Raw genomic sequence first — 20,539 nt, forward strand, 5'->3', positions numbered from 1 at the left:
TGTTTAAGGACTTGTAGGTAGAAACGAAAATCATAATATTTTCAGTCCATAAGGAAAAAAATTCGCCTCGTAGTGGTTTTTGAAGTCGGTTTTGTATTTCGTTAAAAAGATTTTCTTCGGTTGTAAATGTGTAAAAAATTATGTGATAAAGAATTTTCTATTTATTGCTCTAAAGTAGTAGTTAGTAAAGTAGCAGTAGTAAGTAAGTAGTACTTGATGGCTGATGAGCGCCGGACATCCGCAGGAACTAACTTAATGACACGATATGATTTTATTATCTTTCGTGGTGTTTAGAATAGTTATTTTACGCCGTAAATATACATCGGTGCGAGTTTCATAGTATTGAATGTTAGCCATTGCATTCGTATGATTTATAGGTATAGTTCGTACGCGAGCCCTGAGAAATCGTGGATCGAGGGACGAGAAGAATGTGCGTTGCGTCCGACTAGCCTCACACCCTATACTCTTTATCTACGAGTAATAGCTTTAATGCGAGAATACACTAATGTCACTCATTTCAATTTTGCGCTTTTTAATTTTACAAATTAGATTACCCCTAGTTAAATAAATAATATTAATTACACAATTAAAATTCTGATAAAATTGGAACATAATTGTAAACACAATACTGTTAAACCTAATCGAAGAGGCCGCCACGGACCATACCTGGCGCAAAGGTGCCCACAACGCTGGCATCATTACCACGCTGTATAGAAAGAGATATATGTTGCACCAGATAGGATTCATCACGAAAATCATCACCGTTTTTTCTAAGACGTAGTACTTTGTCATTTAAAGTTCTGTATGTTGGCTTCTGTTTATGGGCGGCCGTATCGCTTACCTTAAAAGTGGGCGGTTTAGTTTTGCCGCCTGATCAAATCTATCCAATAATATCGACTAAGTCATTGTATTATTAAGTAACATGCTATAAATTTCTTGGAGCCTACAGAGAAAGGGCAGGTTAATTGTGCTTTTTTATTAGCAGTCTATAGCTACGTTAAAAAAGTTAAAATTTAATTTTTAATTAGTATTATCCCCAAAAAGTATCATTCAATATAATTATATAAAAAATTATCTGAGTCAAGTTTTATTAAAATCTCATATTATTTAATAAAAATAAAACAATAAGTATAAAATAATATTCAGTCTTTATTTCATTACATACGTTTATCGATACACAAAAACCGGCCAGCATGTAGTCCAATACATAAAATATATTAAGCCTTACAAAATTTACTGATTTATAGAAAGTAACAAAGCGATTTTGTGGCCCATACCTGTGTCTTCAAGGTCTGTAGAAAAGACAAATTTATGTTTATAACCGAGTGATTTGCCCTTAGTGTTTAAAACTAAGATAAAAACGTCCAGTGACTTATACCATTCTATAAAAATTATACGTCAATATTATTAAATACTAATATTAAAACGTGGGTATTAAAATATAAAACTCTATTAAAGAAATAATATGATTAAAGCGATATAATTTTTTTTTACAGCAGTAGTAGACTTATATAATAATTTTGTCTAAATATTTAGAATTGGCACATGAGGTTACCGACATGTGGGATGTGAACTCTACAATTATTGTCCCGATTGTCGTTTCTGCGCATGAGTTGATACCAAAGAGCCTCGACCGACATCTTCGGAAGCTCTCAATTGGCCGTTGGGTCGGAGGCCAGATGCAGAAGGCAGTATTGCTGGACACGGCGCGCATTGTGAGGAGATTCCTCACTTTGAATCCCTAACCGCCGGTGACCTGGGTCTTGCGCTTCGCCATCGGAGGGTCATACATTTTTTATATTTTTATATGCATGTTTTTTTTTAAATGTATATGTAAAAATGTAAAAAAAAAATACCTTTAAAATAAAGAGAATTGACCAAAATAAATCAATAGAGTTCTTATAAATCCGACACAGATTTAAAATAGTCTCATTAGCGTAAACATTTACATTTATTGATTTCACACTGACCGCTGCACAAACAGAAATGATATGACAGCTTTTTCTTTAACATGGCCTACGTTTATTAGCCTAAAAAGGATCGGCTTATACAATCACACCTGACATTTTAGGTGAGCGCTTTAGGCGCTCGCAACCCAAATGAAGCCATCATGCTGAGGGCAATTACGAACCTCGCCTCAGAACGGTCACGATAGCCATCAGCGATTATGGGATGAGCGAACTAACTACTATCTGTTACCTTTATTCGTCGGCGCGCGCCGGAACTATTAGAAGGGTTGGAAGGACAGAGAACGCGGTAAAGTCCTCGGCGTCTAGGAGGGAACTGTGGTCTTGTAGACTTAGTGTTTCAAGAACTCATTCGTACTCGCATCGGTCGTTTACTTCTAATGCATATTGCTAAGCTACATGTCGTAGTCGTCATTTCAAATTACTTACAGCATCATGAAATCCGTGTAATGGCCTTCCATGAGCCGTAATCTAAATTCTATTGAGCACGTTTGGGATTTGCTTGACAGGCGCATTCTGAAATGTCCTATTATCTCAAATATAGCAGCAGGTCACTGTAGTGTTGGTTGAAGAATGGGATCGAATTCCAAAAGAACATATTCGGAGGATCATACGAAGCATGTCGTGTCGTTGTCAAGCTGTGATTAGGACTCAAAGGGGCCACACAACTTAATAACAGTCACTAAAGACGAATATTTTAATCAACATAAAAATATTTCTATGACGGACCTTTTTTATCAACTAGTAGTTTTTCGCCGACAATGTACATTTTTATTTTAATAAAAAAAATACTAAATGAGTTTTTTTTATAATTGTAATAAATATTTTTTTTTTAATTTACAAAGAAATATTAAGCGTGAAAATAATTTAAATCTAATTGTTAATTAATTTTGTCTAAATATTTAGAATGGGCACATGAGGTTACCGACATGTGGGATGTGAACTCTACAATTATTGTCCCGATTGTCGTTTCTGCGCATGAGTTGATACCAAAGAGCCTCGACCGACATCTTCGGAAGCTCTCAATTGGCCGTTGGGTCGGAGGCCAGATGCAGAAGGCAGTATTGCTGGACACGGCGCGCATTGTGAGGAGATTCCTCACTTTGAATCCCTAACCGCTGGTGGCCCGGGTCTTGAGCTTTGCCATCGGAGGGTCATTAATTTTTTTATATGCATGCTTTTTTTTTAAATGTATATGTAAAATGTAAAAAAAATACTTTTAAAATAAAGAGAATTGACCATATATTAATTTTAATGATATAAAATTAATTTGCGAATTTTATCGTGTTTTTTTTTTATATTATAATTTTCTCTCAACGTTTCGATGACTGCAGCCTTCACGATCACAGAGCGGACTGAGGTGTTGGTCTCTGAAATATCAAAGTTACAACATCTATCTACATTTTACAATAATACAAATTTCCAAGCCGTAACCATCAAGGCTGCAGTCTTTGAAACGTTGGGAGAAATAATAGTATAAAATTTCGAGATTAAATCCGATAAAATTGTTTTATTTTAATCTCTAACATTCGCGTAAACGTAAGAAATTATTATATTAATTTTATAATACTTAGTAAATATAAGAATAAAATCATTCATTTCAATAATATTTTTATCCGTCATGATAGAGGCGATTCCACCGCCATATCAGGTACAAATTCCAAACTACGGGTTGAGCAGGAAACCCAATATCACTTGGACTGATCTGGGTTTCGAACCCAAGACCTCGGATAAATAATACAACTGCCCACGCGATACAATTATGTCACGGAGGCAGATTGACGGAACACATATGGCGAAAAGTTGGTGTGCTCGTTAGGGTTCTGCCTACCACTTCAGGGATGAAAGAATGTACTGACATGGCAATATAAGTATTAAATTTAATACTAATTGAGTGCAGATTTGTGGTAACATTAAAATGTTGACACATGTCAACATACATATTGGTACAGTCAGCCACAAAAATTGCTGAAAAAACTCAAATTTTCAAATCGAATTTTTATGTCTATATCGACGGTTGAAAGTCTAATTGACGTAAGCGACACATTTTTTCGAAAAAATTTAACTAGTTTAAAAAAACACGAAAGTTCTGATTTAATATATGTATGAATTTTAGTGTCGCAAAAAAAAATTCGCTTAAGTTAATTAGTCTGTCACACGTCGAAATCAAGTCGTTTATCTTCACTAACATAAATTTCAGAGGGTTTAATTTATTTTAGGTATAGAAGAAATAATATTTCGATTGAAGTAAATCTGTAAAAGCGTTTTGTTTTTAATGTTTTAGCTACTTCTGTGGCTGACTGTACAATATTACAACTTTGAAACAAATCATAAACTTTGGTACAATTACAATACACCGTGATTTTATAGTCGTTTTGGAACAAAAATTTGGTTACTTAGAACAATTATTAGGAATTAACAAAAAAAATATGAATTATTGTACTGTTGATAATTAAAAAAAAAAGTTTTTGATAATATTTTTCACTCATTCGAGTTTGATAATGATAGTAATGATAGTAGTCGGGACAATTATTCATAGTTATGAATGGCACCGATCGTGGTGATCGTAGTAGTACGTGACATTTAGTTGCATTACCTCGAGTTCTCATTTATTATTTGTAAACATACATTTTAATGTTTATATATAAAAAAAAACCTTTTATTACATTGGTATTTTTTTAAACTATTATTGATACAGAATTTAAAATATTCGGTTCCAAAACGACTGCAAAATCACGGTGTATAAACTTTGGTACAATACAACTCAATAAATCAAACTTTGAATTAATATTCCGGTCCTTTTGGGTTAATGATTACAGTAGGTTCTGAAGTGTCGTTTATGATGAAATTTGATGTGACGTTCTTTGTGCTTTGCGTAGAACGGTTCCAATTCTTATTTTGGCCGCACGTTTTGAATCTGGAAAAGTGACAGCGCTGAAGTCTTGGTGATTTTTTTACTTCACTGGTGGTAGTTCTCATATGTGAAAGTCCGCCTGGGTAGGTACCACCGCAATATCTATTTCTGCCGCCAAGCAGCAGTGTGTAGTCACTGTAGAGCATTATAGCTAGTGTAACTACTGGACATAATAAGACTTAACATCTCATGTCTCAGAATGGCGAACGCAGTAAATTACCAAACAATGCTTTATAATTCAAGGTGTTGGATGGTGTTTCTACTGTTTATGGGCGGTCGTATCGCTTACCATCAAGCGAACGGCATGGTCGTCTCGTCATACAAAGCAATAAAAAATAATCCCTAATATTTAAAAAAAAAAAGTTTTGGTTACCTAGCACCCAAATTAGGTTTAACCTGTAATTTGGGTGACAGTGTTCCTCCACAAGTATAATAATGGCTTAAATATATTCGTGAAATAATTTGGGATTTACAAGTGCCTATATGAATAACAAAGTAGGAAAGTATCATTATTAATATATATCATGATAGACTCTTATGAAAAACTTAATAAGCTTTTATAGCCTTAATGACGAGATTAGTAAACGTAACCTTGAGGTTAGTAGGGTATAATAGGGTTAAGGACTCGGTCCAATGCTCGCTCGGATGCTATATTCCCGAGTGTCGACATTGGGCCGTAAGACCAGAGAAACCGACATACCGTTCCACTGATTTCCACTCACCCTCAAGTTGCGGTAGTGATAACGCGTTTTTCCCCGAGAAACAAAAGCTACAACGCGACAAGTACCACGCATAAACGCAATACGACTAAAACTATGAATTATAAAACACTGCGCAGGCACAGCGCTTGCCACTCTGGGACTAGATGTAAAGCCAAATTTTCGCAGAAATTAGACACATTGACTACAATGTCCTTCAAACAGAAACACAACAGTTCATACAAAATGTTTTTGGCATAAACAGAAATTGGTGGCCGCCAGACTGGAGACTTGCCACTTAAAGAATTTCAAACCTAAACACGATTCATAGAGAAATGTTATTAAACATTTTAAAATTATTTTTTATTTTTTCAAGTTAACAAGGGTAGTGGGACGATATAAAGTCCGTATTCCTTGGTTATTAATGGCATTGTGCGTAGTATAGGCAAGTATGAAGCCACCATGAAAGCGACTGTTCGATTAATTATTTAGTTATATAAAAAATTTGGTGCAATGATTTGCCTACCATCATGATTTTATCAACTTACCCCCTTATTCATAGACGTTTTTTATCTATGGACGGAATAAATCTGAGAGAACAAGTCTGTTTCTGTATTGAGATACCACAATATTAGCCAAACACAACGGCCCTATGTCTACGCACTGCGAAGGCTGCCATGCCGTCAGCACTGAGAATCAGACTGATTATCACAGCAATGCTCCGTCCTTAGATAAATAACGTTTATGAATAAGGGGGTTAGAATTTTAGGGTCTGAACCGTTAAGGTACTGACATTGACGATGCATATTAGCACATGCCATGGCACTTATTACTTAGTTAATAAAATATTTACCGGCTTTTAAGTTGTCTGTATATTTTCTTCTTGACGACAAATATCATAAAAATAGCTAGACCGATAAACACATTGTAAATATCGGTGATTTCCCAAATAACGTAGCCAGGTAATTTATAGGACAATATCTCGAAAACCCAGCTGAGTCCCATCACGATAGATAACTTGAGATACACCATGAATCTGAAAGGTAGATTGGGTATGAACATCATTGAATATTAGGTGTTACGACTCCGCCCGATTGACGTATCTTTCTGTCAAACCTTCTTGTGTACTAAATTGTATTTTTAGTAACAAAAGCTAGTAAGACGTAACATTTTAGGAGAAAATTTTCCATAACAATGTCCTTAGTCATAGATCTATTAGAATTACAGTGTAGTATAGATAACTTAATAAATATTTATTTACCAAGAGATCATTTGCTAAGATTGCCTTATACAACATATTTAGTGACCGTATGAGTGGTCTACCAAAGACTATTTTTAAACGTCGTCAACTCGTCTAAAAAAGTGTTGCCTATAATTGATTTGTTTTCTTACCTGGCCCATTGCTTGCGTTGTCCAACAGTGCTGCTAGAGTTGGAAAGGTCAAGTACTTTCGTACCCCGACTGAGTCTCCACACGTTAAATGCAGTCATCAAGAAAAAGAGCCAATTCATAGAAATCATGATCGTCATTGGTATGTAAAGATACAGAAACTTAGATCCACCTGAAACCAACATTAATACATCTAAGTTCTTGGTATCACCTCATCTTTTGGCAGCCTAATTGAGCTGTAAATAGCTAGGTTTTGGACTAGATTTCCAGATTCCAGAAAATCATGTTTTTATACGTGAACGTTAACAAAGTCTGGAATTTACTTCCAATAAGGCCCTCAGCACCTATCATTGCAAAATCGAGAATACAAAATGGCGCTTTTATCCCGAAAAACTATCACACGGCCGGAGCCACACGTAAAAGCTAGTCAAATATATAATTTCTGTTATTTACAACTAATGTTATTATCTAAGGGTGACGGCAGTTCATCATCAGTAGTTTCAACTCGTAGCTCTAGATTATGTGCTGCGCTTTACGGACTTGGCACCCACCATCTGAACCATCAGCTTACGAGCAATAAACTCGTCTTCTCATATAGTTTTACACAAACAGATTTCATTCCTTGTACTCATAATTATAATCCATTACTTACCATCTAAGAAACAACCGGTTGCACCAATTTTAGGCAAAACAAACCAAGGATATTGACGAAGTTCTAATGTGTTCAGGATACCAAGGGCAATTGTCATTATTAATGGTAATCCGTATGCATACAAACAGTACTTTATAAACCTCTTGCGATCTTCACGGCGGCCAATACTACGGGATTTGGCGTAACTCCTAAAGAAAGAGATGACAGTATTTAGTGCGTTGCAACGAGCAAAATTGAATGTTCTGGATGTGACTTGCTACAGTTTAATAGTAGTGTTCATTATGTAGTTGAGTACATTGTTGTCATTCAATTTTATAAAGATATAAATATATAGAAGAGTTGCTATAGCATAGACTGGCAAACGAGCAAGTCTATGCCAGATAGTGTCCTCAGATATTCCTGATACCAAAATAATCGTAGATGCGTTGCCGTATGAAACATTGTGAGATAGAGATAAAGAGAGAGAGAGCGAGAGAGGGGGAAGTAGGCAGGTTATCCTCCAGATGTAAAAGTTCTACTAAATGCTCAAATATTCAGGTATGAAAAACCCAAATGTTCAAATATTATTATTACCTGCTCGTAGTTTTGTTTAACGAACAGTTTTACTTTAAATAAGTCATTCTATCCGAATTTATAATTATAGGTAGTGTATTAATATATTTCCCTTGTATGTTATGATAATAATGAAGGTTATCAATAAACGGAAGCAATGGAACTCATAACAAACGTGTTGTTAGTGTTAATATATAAATAAAGTAATGTTTTTTTTAGTGCCTACATTAGATCTGTTCGTATATACAGTAGTGCGAATAATTTACAACGAAATAGGTTACGTGCTCTTTGATGGTGCCTGGAATAGCGCCGGTTGCGATTCTTAGGCGCTTAGTACTTACACCAAATGCACACTTATGCGCGAAAAGATGTTTATCGCGTCAAAGAATAGTAGACATACCTCCTAGTGGCACATTTAGATGTTTGCTGGTGGTAGGATATATTTTATATCCGCCCGAATAGCGATTAACGTATACAAGGTGTTAATACCCGCCATAATAGCCCATGTCGCGCTCCGGTATCAACCTGTGTATATCTGGTTCCAAAAGGCCGGCATAATTGTGACGACTGCCGAGGGGTAATCATCTCTCGTCAGTATGTATTGTACCCCACTCACCATCAGGCGCAGTGGAGTCACTTTGCCGTGCTCGTTTAAAAAAAAACCGGCGCCCAATTTCCCCTCACTTTTCCTTACCTTATTCTACCGCAATAAACTTCGCTATGGCGGATTTTTCATCATATGTAACATGATCGGTATCCCTACTCCCAATATTGTAAAACTAAGTGCTTATATAAAAGTGTTATATTTTGCTATGAAGTGGTTGACCAGCATACGTGTTCCCTTCTTCCTATAATTTAGGGTCCTTCCAACAGAGTGTGGACAAGCAATTATGCCAGCATGACTGCAGACCGTCTGGGGATGCCTGTATATTTTGCTGGTCCCCACTTTGTTTGGGCTTCTCTTCATTTATTTATTTATTACACTTTATATACAAAGAGTATAAAAGCGGACTTAATGCCGAAGGCATTCTCTACCAGTCAACCTTTAGGTGGTGCAGATACTAAAGAGGTAGGTGTACATAAAGAGAGAAGGTAGTGGGGAGAATATTAAAATCAATTCAAAGAAATATAAAATCTACGTCATATAAATACATACATACTTAGGTACCATATTTACCATCAGGTATAGTGTAACCATTTTGCCGAGCTTCGATATAAAAAAAACACTTACCTAAAAGTCCACCAGATATCTATTGACATTACATTCATCCAGCAGAAACTTGACATGAAAAAGAAATAGGTCGCCATTGCTGCAACAATAGAAAAAAATACAGAATTGTACTGTACTAACTTTATTGTAAATACACTATAAATATCAAAGAAAAATAACCAAGATATATATCCGCCCACGTGATAAAGTTTATTCGAGGTAAATTTTTCCATTATAAAGCCTATGTTCTTCCCAAGGTTTTAAACTATCTCCATACCAATTCTTTTCGAAATCTCTTAGGTAGTTTTTGCGTTTAGTCAGGCAGACAGATGTGGTTGGGGAATGGGGACTGTGTTTTATAATAATTCTTTTTAGATTTTTTTAAGAGGAACAAACAACAACAAACCCTTTATTGTTGCATAAATTTAACCGTTAACGCAACGCACGTAACGAAAGCTCTCAAAAGTAAACATTTTCTCCGTTTTTGTAACATTGTTTATTACTACTCCGCTCCTATTGGTTATAGCGTGATGATATATAGCCTTCCTCGATAAGTGGGCTATCCAACACTAAAATAATTTTTCAGTTCGAACCAATAATTCCTGAGATTAGCGCGTTCAAACAAACAAACTATTCAGCTTTATATAATAGTATAGATATGGTAGAATTAATTTAAACACCGGTGATACAAATGGCGGTCTTTTCATTCGAGGTGATCCCTACCAGATATAATTAAAGCGAACGTTGGTGGTCAAACGTTTAGTGCTCAAAATAATTATTTACCAAAAGGATATACTGGCGTAATAGAAAAAAAAAACTCACCTAAAACATTGCAGTATTTCACCTGATGATTTTGATTGACATAAAGGGCTACGTATGCTCCAAATAAGCAAAATACATAAGCCATTACAATTTTTCCACCAAGGTTTCTTCTTAGATTTGGTAGTAATAAGTAGACTACAAATACTAAAAGAAGGAAGAAGCTCGTCAATAAATCGGCTGAAAAAAAAAACAACTATTAGTGCATTGGTTTAATTGTAGCGTACAATGTATTACATAGGATGGTAAACTTTTGAGGTTATTCTTTAAAATTTGCGTGAATCAAAATATCTTATTTATTGTTGAATAATACGCGAAAATAATTGTGAAGGCCATCATTCTAGAGAAATATGCTACTCAAAAAAATTAGAGGAACAAGGTTTTGGTCCTTTTTATTCTTTAAATTATAATTAGATTTAAAACAGTTTCATCCTAATTATTTTCTAGTAAATTTTTTGAGATTTTTATTTTTTACAATTATTAAAAAAACTCGTTTAGTGTTTTTCTTTTATTAAAATAAAAATGTACATCGTCGACGAAAAACGAATAGTTGATAAAAAGGTCCGTCTTAGAAAAAATCTAATATTGATTAAATATTCGACTTTAGTGATTGTTAGCAAGTTGTGTGTCTCTTATAAGCCCTAATCACAGCTTGACAACGACACGACATGCTTCGTATGATCCTCCGAATATGTTCTTGTGGAATTCGCTCAAATTCTACACTACAGTGATCTGCTGCTATATTTGAAGTAATAGGACATTTCAGAATGCGCCTGTCAAGCAAATCCCAAACGTGCTCAATAGAATTTAGGTTACGGCTCATGGAAGGCCATTACACGGATTTCATGATGCTGTGAGTAATTTGAAATGACGACTACGACATGTAGCTTAGCAATATGCATTAGAAGTAAACGACCGATGCGAGTACGAATGAGTTCTTGAAACACTAAGTCTACAAGACCACAGTTCCCTCCTAGACGCCGAGGACTTACCGCGTTCTCTGTCCTTCTGACCCTTCTAATAGTTCCGGCGCGCGACAACGAATAAAGGTAACAGATAGTAGTTAGTTCGCTCATCCCATAATCGCTGATCGCCTCGTGGCATTCCTGAGCCGAGGTTCGTAATTGCCCTCAGCATGATAACTTCATTTGGGTTGCGAGCGCTTAAAGACCTCACCCAAAATGTCAGGTGTGATTGTATAAGCCGATCCTTTTTAGGCTAATAAACGTAGGCCATGTTAAAGAAAAAGCTGTCATATCATTTCTGTTTGTGCAGCGGTCAATGTGAAATCAATAAATATAAATGTTTACGCTAAGGAGACTATTTTAAATCTATGTCGGATTTATAAGAACTCTATTGATTTATTTTTATTATTAAGTTTATAATATTGTTAATGCGGAGTTTGTGATGTGTAACAGTTAAGTTATAAATACATGCAGGTATTATATCATGCTGAAGTTATGATGTAATTGTAATTATTGCATCATATTACCTATACATTGTATAATCATTTAGTTTATATGTATGTTACTGCAATAACCCATATATCAATAGTTCTTAGGTTAATTACGTATCAGTCAAGCACCTACGGAGCGTCGAAATACTTTTTGTCAAATCTAAAACACAAGATTGTAGTCTCTAAATGTACGCAAAGGAGTATCTTTAAATATCATTTCTGATACTCGTGGGTCATTGTCGCAGCATGTTCGCTTCACTCAGTCGGCTCGTGCATCAGAGGTTCCAACCCAACCCAACCTAACCAACCATAGGATTACTGTGACATAACTTAAAAATTGGTAAGATATTATACAGTATGGGTTTCTAGTTGAGATTAACGAATTTCCGGAATAAAATCTAAGATTTACAGCGTCAATGATGGAAAAATTTCGTAATGAAAGATGATCTCAAATCATTTTGGACTTTTACTGCTTAAAAGTTAAATCTTATGCTATGTCGGAAAATAGGATACATCGTAGTTTGAGGATTTATCCACCACATGTACGGACTGGAAGGACTAATTAGGTTTTCGCCAACAATATACAATTTCTTTTTAAAATACAAAATGCGTTTTTTCAATCAATGTAGTAATAAAATTAGTAACAAGAGTAAAATTTACAAAATTTATTTTATATCTAATTGTAGTTAAACAATAGAAAGAAAAGAATTTTAGCACCTAAGCAGGTTACTCTGTCATTTATCTTTTTTCGCATATATTTTTATAAGTTACATGCAAAAAATCTGCCGTGTGTTTAAATTACAGATGCAACGGATAGCTGTTTAGCCGGATACCAGATACCGGATATCCGGGCAACTTTGTAGGCGGATAGTCGGATATTCGGCCACCGGATATCTAAGTACTTAAAATATTCATTCATGATAGTGGTGCTAACATGGTGAAGAGTGTTCCTTTGGCTAAGTATGATTCTGCTAGAAGTTTTATACATACGCTTCACAGATCTATAAGTGAATTGCTCAAAGTCCAGGGTGAAATGACAACAATGATTGCTACTGGAAGACGATTTGTCACTTCAATCACTCTTAAAATGATACTTATTGATAACTAAGTAAAACAATTACACTACCTAAAGTAGTTTTTTTTTAGTCCAGTATACGATCGGCCGGATACCCGAATAGGCGCTAGACGCCCGGTATCCGGCCGGATAATGTTTAGGCCGGGTAGACCAGATACCGGATAGTTAACGGATATCCATTTAGTTTCTAGTTTAAATGTTTACTCGACTAAAGATGTAAGTACCTATGTAAGTACCTACTATAATAACCTGAACACAAATTGTCAACAGGAAACTCGATTCAGGAATTCTATTACTGGAAGTTAACACAATATGTTCATAAAACTTTATCTTACCGTATATTTGGTAGAATTTGACTGATCTGTTCACGTTATTTGGTATTTCATTTTCATCAACCCATATATGGAATGAAGGTTTTTGATCTGGGTTTGTCATAAAATAGTCTATGCAAAATACCGTAGCGTCCCATACATGCCATCTGTCGTAGAAGTTAGGCTTTTCTCTGTATACATTACCACCCTGAAATGAAAAATATAATGTGATATTTGCTAATGGTAGGTCTCTCACATGTCACTATGTGAGAGTCAGTCTGGGTAGATACGTGCCACCGCAATGTCTATTTCTGCCGCCAAGCAGCAGTGTGTAGTCACTGTTGTGTTCCGGTTAGAAGGGCATTCTAGCCAGTGTAACTATTCGACATAATGAGACTGTAACATCTCATGTCGCAGGATGGCGAGCGCCGTGAAATATCAAACAATATTTTGTAATTCAAGGTGTTGGATGGTGTTTCTACTGTTTATGGGCGGTCGTACCGCTTACCATCAGGCGAAGGGCAATTTCGTCTCGTCATTCAAAGCAATAACCAAAAAAAAACACAAAAACTCTATCTAGATTACATGAACGCGTTATCTAGACAGTAATGCTCGTAGCTCTACCCACGTAGAAAACCTTTCCTGGTATAAAAAATGCAGCGTTCTTTTCATAGCTATTCCACAGCGCCATCTGTGCGAAAGCGCATTAACTATGTAAAAATTTTGATATAAATACATTTGTTCATTCCGGGAACACATAATCGGGATTAAAAGTAGCCTATATCTTATAGGAAATGATTTGTCCATGTGCCAAATTTCATCCAACTCTACTGATGCTGCAAAGATGCTGCATTATTCTAACAAACCTTCCAAAAGATTTTAATTTTCTAATTTATAATAGTTATATTATTTCTTATTCGTTAATAAATGGGAAAGTTGCTGAAAATATTTGTATGTTAGAAATAAATGCAGAAACAGCTGAACAGATTCGAATAAAATTTGGCAGTCGGGTAGAGCCTATCCTGGATTAACACATTGGCTACTTATTTCCCGATAATTGGCCTCTAGCGCTTTGAATCACTTCCAATGGCTGTTCACGCGGGCGAAATCGCGAGCAACACCTAGTAATAATTAAAATTAGTAAGAGTAAGATTCATAAGATTATTATAAATGTGTCTTCAAATCTTTTCCCCAGTTTTCAAATCTTCCTTATTGGTAATATAGATTACATTTGTTGTTACTGTATGCGTGCGCTTTGATTTTGAGACGAAAAGTCTGTCACAATTTTTGATGATAAAACGTTTAAATATGAACGAAGAATTAGGACAAGGCATCGATATATTGAATCCGTGTATTTTTTAGATCACGATTGCTTTAAACTATCTTTTTACTGCTGCAAAAAAAAATTACTTGACAATGCCATGGTGGGTTTGTGTGAAACGATGGGTAATGTCTATTTAATACGTTAAACAATATGAATCAAAGGTTTGTTATAAGGAGCTGAACTATGAATCACTGTCATGCATCCGAGGTGTGACGGAATACACAGGGTAATTTTGACATGGCGTTATTAAATGAAACCACATACTTATCTACTTGGAAATAACACTTTACAATAAGTTACATGAGCCGTAGACTTAAAATAAATAAGTTTAAGTTTCGAACAGAATAAATATTAATAAAAAGTAATTTTAATATTATGCGCCCTAATGCCGCTACTACTGCTACTTCAAGAGAATTCCTCACAGCGGCAACATCATACTTTCAGTCAAAAATAACTTCACGCACACGCCATATTTGCATTAAAGTACAAAATTATCAAAAAATCAGAAAACTAACACCAGGATTTTTGGTAAAAATATTCGTTATTAATGAGTGATTTTTGTCACAATGTCAGCAAAGGTGAAGACGAGTATGTGGTTTCATTTAGTAACGCAATGTCAAAATGTACCGTATAAAGAGATACTACTCAGTCCGCCAAACGCTGAATGTATTAAAATATAAAAATAAAACTGTTAGCAGATAAAATTACTTAACAGAAGGTAACCTGCAAAGAAGGTATTCTAAGATTTTTTTTGCGTAAGGTGTTTAAATAAGTTTATGAAATTTCAAGAAGGTGTTTCATTCTCAAAAGCGGCATGATAAGGGCACTATTTTTAATATCCATTTAAAAATATAATTTGATTAACATCCGAGACTACGAATGTGTTACTTAATGTAAATTAATCTCTCTCGTAGTAGTGAATATTGTCTATTGCACCGGATAATGCCGACAATTTAATTTTAAAAACATAAGTGTATATAGCGTACTTGGAAGGTAGAAGGAAACTTTGTTTCTCAATCATTTTGCGGTTATCCATCTATCCTAATGGCACAAAGCTAGCTCCATAAGATCTAAATATAACCGCTTACTCACCAGTAGGCAGGGTGGAGACTGGAGACTGTCAAAGTACTTTACACGAATACAAAAAAAGCTTGATACTTGATGCAAAACTGCTTTGGAAGGCATATGTTGAAAAGAAATGGGACGTATTGGGAATTCGCTACAGAAGCTATTTGGTACAAAGTTCTACTGTATAAAAAGATATTAATATTATGAACTTATGGTATACAGTGATGGAGTAGTACCAAATAAAGCACTGATTCCCAAAGGGGTCCATGGAAGATTGACGGGGTTCTACGCTGGCGTGACCATAAAATGGAGGTCCACAATTTGTAAGTGGGGGTCCACCAAAATATATCTGGTTTGATAGTAAAGTACTAAAATGTTGGCTTGACTTCACCTATCAATGTAGGCAGATAATATGTTAAGCTCAGCGACTGTTACATTTAAAAACTTGCATATTCTGGGTAGTATGGTAGAAATTTAGCTGCAAGGTGTCCACCGGAACTATCAAAATTTTGCAAATGGTCTATGAGAAAATAAGTTTGAGAACCACTGAAATAAAGGCAAAATCGAATGATACAGCAATTCTAAAGCCGGCAATACATGTCCGTCGAAATAAGATCTAGGCGTACGCATATTTATATAAGACAATTGCTCCCATCGCCACCTACGGGCTTTATTGAGATTTTGCAAGTTGCCCAGACTGCAACAATTTTACTACAATTAAAAACATCTTTACTTAACATCACTCGAACTGTATAAGTATAAAAGTAAAGAAATCCGTTGATTCTGAATTAAGTTCTAAATACGTTTTGAGACATAATTTTCCAAGTCTCAGTCTTATCAGAAATTCAGGTTAAATATTTAAAAAAATATTAGACAAGTCTTGATTGTTATTTCTATAAATACTGCATATTTCCGACCGTATATAAACAATTGCAAAAAACTGATAAACTTACCACCGTTAAGTAAAAGTTTTCTTTGGCCAGTTTGGCGAAATAAGTGTAATCCATCGCATTCATTTTAAATGACTCATTTTTAAACTTGTCCGGAACAATATGAAATGTTTTATTAACTGTTGATGTCATTTCTGTTCTATCTTCATTGTAAACTTGCGCGTCGTTGAAATCCAAATTGACGTTCGGCCCGTTGTAATCTTCACAATCGTATCTAAACTTGGATTCGAATTTTCTATGTTTAACCACATATTTATTGCGCGGGCAACATTTTGCGACACATGAATTAACAATATATTTTTCACCGTTTAAATTTTGTACACAATTATTATTTTCTTCGAACTTTTCCTCAGCAGCGACACGTACATAATTAGATATTTGAAAATAAATTAATAGGGCACCGTACAAACTGAATGGTGTCATCGCGTTTGTGGTCGATTTCGTATTAAAACCTGTGCCACTGTTTATCACGTTATTAGTCAGTAAAATAAGGTAAATCATTACCTATTTTAGAATAACAAGGATTGCTGCAGTAAATTAAATACTCAAACGGGAATAACTGTGCACTTAATTAATTTTACTTTCTGTTTTCTTCTCGCATGTTATATATTTTTTACCAATGAAGATAGGAGCATATCGCTCGCATAGGATGCGTCACGTGTGTACTCCGCCTACATGGGGTCACGACGCGCCGCCCAAACGTTGTTAACACTGCGGATTTATGTAGTTCAACATGCTGACATGGTACACGTCATAGATAACACTTTATATCCTAAGTTGCACATGACACATTTTACTCGCAACCTACTGTAGCTTAAACTTAATTGTGAAACTGTTGATTAGTTGATAACTGCATTAATAAAATTTTACTATTACAGTCACCGTTAAAGCCCTTAAAGGCTTTGTCTTTGTCGAGCCTAAGCCGATAGGCGTGCTTTCTATTGCATAAGGAATAAGGATACCACTGAATAGTTGTCGTCAGATTGACTTTGCATAAATGATGTCCTGCCAATCTAGGCAGAGCAATACTCCTTTGCAGAATTCCTATTCGTCCCCCATAAAATCTATACCACACTCGCAATTCTGCTGAGAGCATAGCTGTTCATGAGTATGGTACTTACTATATCTTCTATAGAAGATTTCTATTATAATAAACGCTGAACTTAATAAGACTAGAAGTGGTATTCTCATCGGTTTAATTTCAGAGAGTCCAGTAAGCTACATATCAGTGTTACACGCATCAACTGTTGAACATTGCAGTCTCTTATTGTTCGTTATTACGTTTTAATTAATTACTAATGACACGAAATAAAACGCAATTCACTGCTAACATTAAACTTTCACTTCTATTTTCACATTTTGCATAGTAGCATCACCTCATGCGAGCCGGTCCGGAGTTTTACCACTCACAAACATAAATTTTACCAGATTTCTAGTCAGCGAATGTTCGAGTCGAGTTGTATCAGCACTATTTCTATTCTTGCAGTCAAGAACTCCACGATCACTTATGGAATGATAAACTTTAAATAAAATTGAATATTATTAAAACACAAAAGAAGGTTCGTAAAATTTTGATAAAATTAAAAAAAACAAAGCGTGCGACTATAATCTACTTCATTAAAACTAACGACATATAATATTTTGAGCGAACCAATCAGACGATAGTTATCGTTGTATTTCCGTTTTGCAAAGATTTACTAATCCGTCGTGTTTTAATTCAATTCATTACTTTTTGTCACCTTTCATTTTGTATGTAGTAAGTTGTTACATATCCGATTAAAAGAATAAATGCTAGGCACTGTTCTTACCGATTTGAAGAACATTATAGCAGTGTTATTATGAATTACTCATTGTTAGCTTTCATTTTGTGCTTTCATCAACTTACTACTTATAAGTTGTTGCATATCCGATGAATAAATGCCGGCATTGTTTGTTTTCCGGTTTGAAGAACATTGTAATTATGAAATTTAATATGTAACGTGTAAAACCACAAGGTGACGAGCCTAGTATAATGCCAAGCAGTGTTATGTAAACCAAAGTTTAGGAAGTGTTGTCGCTGTATAAACAGCGAGTAACGTACTGTTTTCATTGATTTGTAAAATAAATATATAGGGTAAAACCAGTATTGCTGGTGGTAGGATATATTTTATATTCGCCCGGATAACGACCACCGTACACAAGATGATAAAATCAGTCATAGTGGCTCATGTAAGTGTATAGCGTTCCAGGATCAGCCTGTGTATATCCGGTTCCAAAAGGTCGGCATAACTGTGTCGACTGTTGAGGGGTAATCATTTTTCGTCAGTCGACAGTCTATTGGACCACACTACACTTACCATCAGGTGCAGTGGGGTCACTTTGTTGTGCCCGCATAAAAAAAAAACATATATTCAAATATAAGGAGTCGTATCATACAGATTATATATATACAGAATATTTTCTGTTACTTTTACTTTTATACTATGTAGTCGAAGGAAATGTGGCAAAACAATGAACAGTTTAAATATAGATTCATACCCCTTATTCATAGACGTTATGTATCTAAGGACGGAGCATTATGATTACAAGTCTGTTTCTCAGTGCTGACGGCATAACAGCCTTCGCAGTGCGTAGACATAGGGCCGTTGTGATTGGCTAATATTGAGATACAACTTGAATCTAGTTGGTTGTCAGATAAACAAAGCTGAACCAACAGCAAGCTGTCAGATAAAAAAAAGTCACAAACTTGTTATCACAGCAATGCTTCGTCCTTATATAAATAACGTCTATGAATAAGGGGGATAGCGTTTATCGGTTCGACGAATGGATCTGGGCTGGAATATTTAGGTCAGCACAGGCACGGTGGAAAAGCAAACGCTTGTATTAAGGCACCTCTCCGAGCAAATGGCTATGAACAATTCATTTCATACTTGTCCGGTTACTTGAGTGAATATCCAAAGATTAACGAATAATTTCTTTAAAAATAGTTTTTGTTTTCTTTGAAATTTGTAAACCCATAAAAAGAAAGAATGAAAAGAAGGAAAAGGAAGAAAAGGAAGAAAAGAAAGAAAAGGAAGAAAAGGTAGAAAAGGAAGAAAAAAAAGAAAGGAAATAAAAGAAAGAAAAGGAAGAAAAGAAAGAAAAGAAAGAAAAGAAAGAAAAGAAAGAAAAGAAAGAAAAGAAAGAAAAGAAAGAAAAGAAAGAAAAGAAAGAAAAGAAAGAAAAGAAAGAAATAGAAAGAAAAGAAATTCATTTTGCAACAAACACAAATTACATAACCATAACAAACAAGCAAGCGAAACAGACAAAAAACATTATAACTAAAACAGACAAAAAAAAGGCTCCAACTCAGCCTACAAAATATTACTTATCATGTCTAATAGTATTGGTTTGTTATATTTATTTATAGTGTTTGTTGCAAATTAAAACATGCACTTTATTTTTTTATTTATTTAAATAAGATAAGATTCTCCACCATTACACACATTTCTTGTTTATAGTATAAAAGCAGTAAAGTCACATGTATATACCAATTACCAATTATAGAAGTACACAACACTCAAAAATTAATACGCAATGTTCATATTTTTATAAAAAACAAAAAATAACTAATACTTAAATCTACCAACTAATAATGACTAAGCAAACATAAATATATTATGTAGAGCATTTTATAAATTTGTACTTAATGCTAATTTGTTAAGTTTAGATTTACGAAGGTACGCAATGATAGTGGGATTAGATTAAATTTTGTTTGAGGTGTTCTAATATTTTTTCTTATAAATGTTTCGTGAATCATAAAATATGTCTATTTTGGGGTTGATTTTATTAACAAAGTTATAAGAAATGCACATTCTGGATATGGGCACCTGTGAACCTAGATTGGTTCTAGACGATGGCGGGCAAAATGTGTTTTTTGTCGAATATTTAGGTATATTGGACAGTAAGAAATTGCATTCCATCTCCGAGTTTACCATTTTGTATAAAAATAAGAAGTCGTGGAAACTACTGCGTTGACGAAGCGATATCATTTTAAAGAAAGGCATGCGTTGACTGTAAGAGCACCTGTGGGAGATACCGGGATTCGCAAAGGCTAGGAAGTGATGGATCTGTGTGAATGAGCGTTGTATATTTTCAATTCTGTAAGAATGTATAGGGTAAGTAACACAATTGTC

General features: G+C 34.9%; 1 protein-coding gene across 1 annotated transcript; it reads right to left on the reverse strand.

The window, feature by feature from the left end:
* Window positions 1-3,204: 3,204 nt before the first annotated feature.
* On the reverse strand, window positions 3,205-17,082 carry LOC115439860 (G-protein coupled receptor Mth2). Its single transcript, XM_030163902.2, has 8 exons — window positions 16,389-17,082; window positions 13,068-13,251; window positions 10,205-10,381; window positions 9,404-9,482; window positions 7,621-7,808; window positions 6,972-7,140; window positions 6,433-6,615; window positions 3,205-4,884 (listed from the first exon to the last, which is right to left on the reverse strand). The coding sequence occupies exons 1-8, from the start codon at window positions 16,884-16,886 to the stop codon at window positions 4,752-4,754; spliced, it is 1,611 nt and encodes a 536-aa protein (XP_030019762.1). The 5' UTR covers window positions 16,887-17,082; the 3' UTR covers window positions 3,205-4,751.
* Between the last annotated feature and the right edge of the window lie 3,457 nt (window positions 17,083-20,539).

The sequence above is a fragment of the Manduca sexta genome, chromosome 14, assembly GCF_014839805.1.
Source record: "Manduca sexta isolate Smith_Timp_Sample1 chromosome 14, JHU_Msex_v1.0, whole genome shotgun sequence".
In the NCBI taxonomy this organism is placed as follows: Eukaryota; Metazoa; Arthropoda; class Insecta; order Lepidoptera; family Sphingidae; genus Manduca; species Manduca sexta.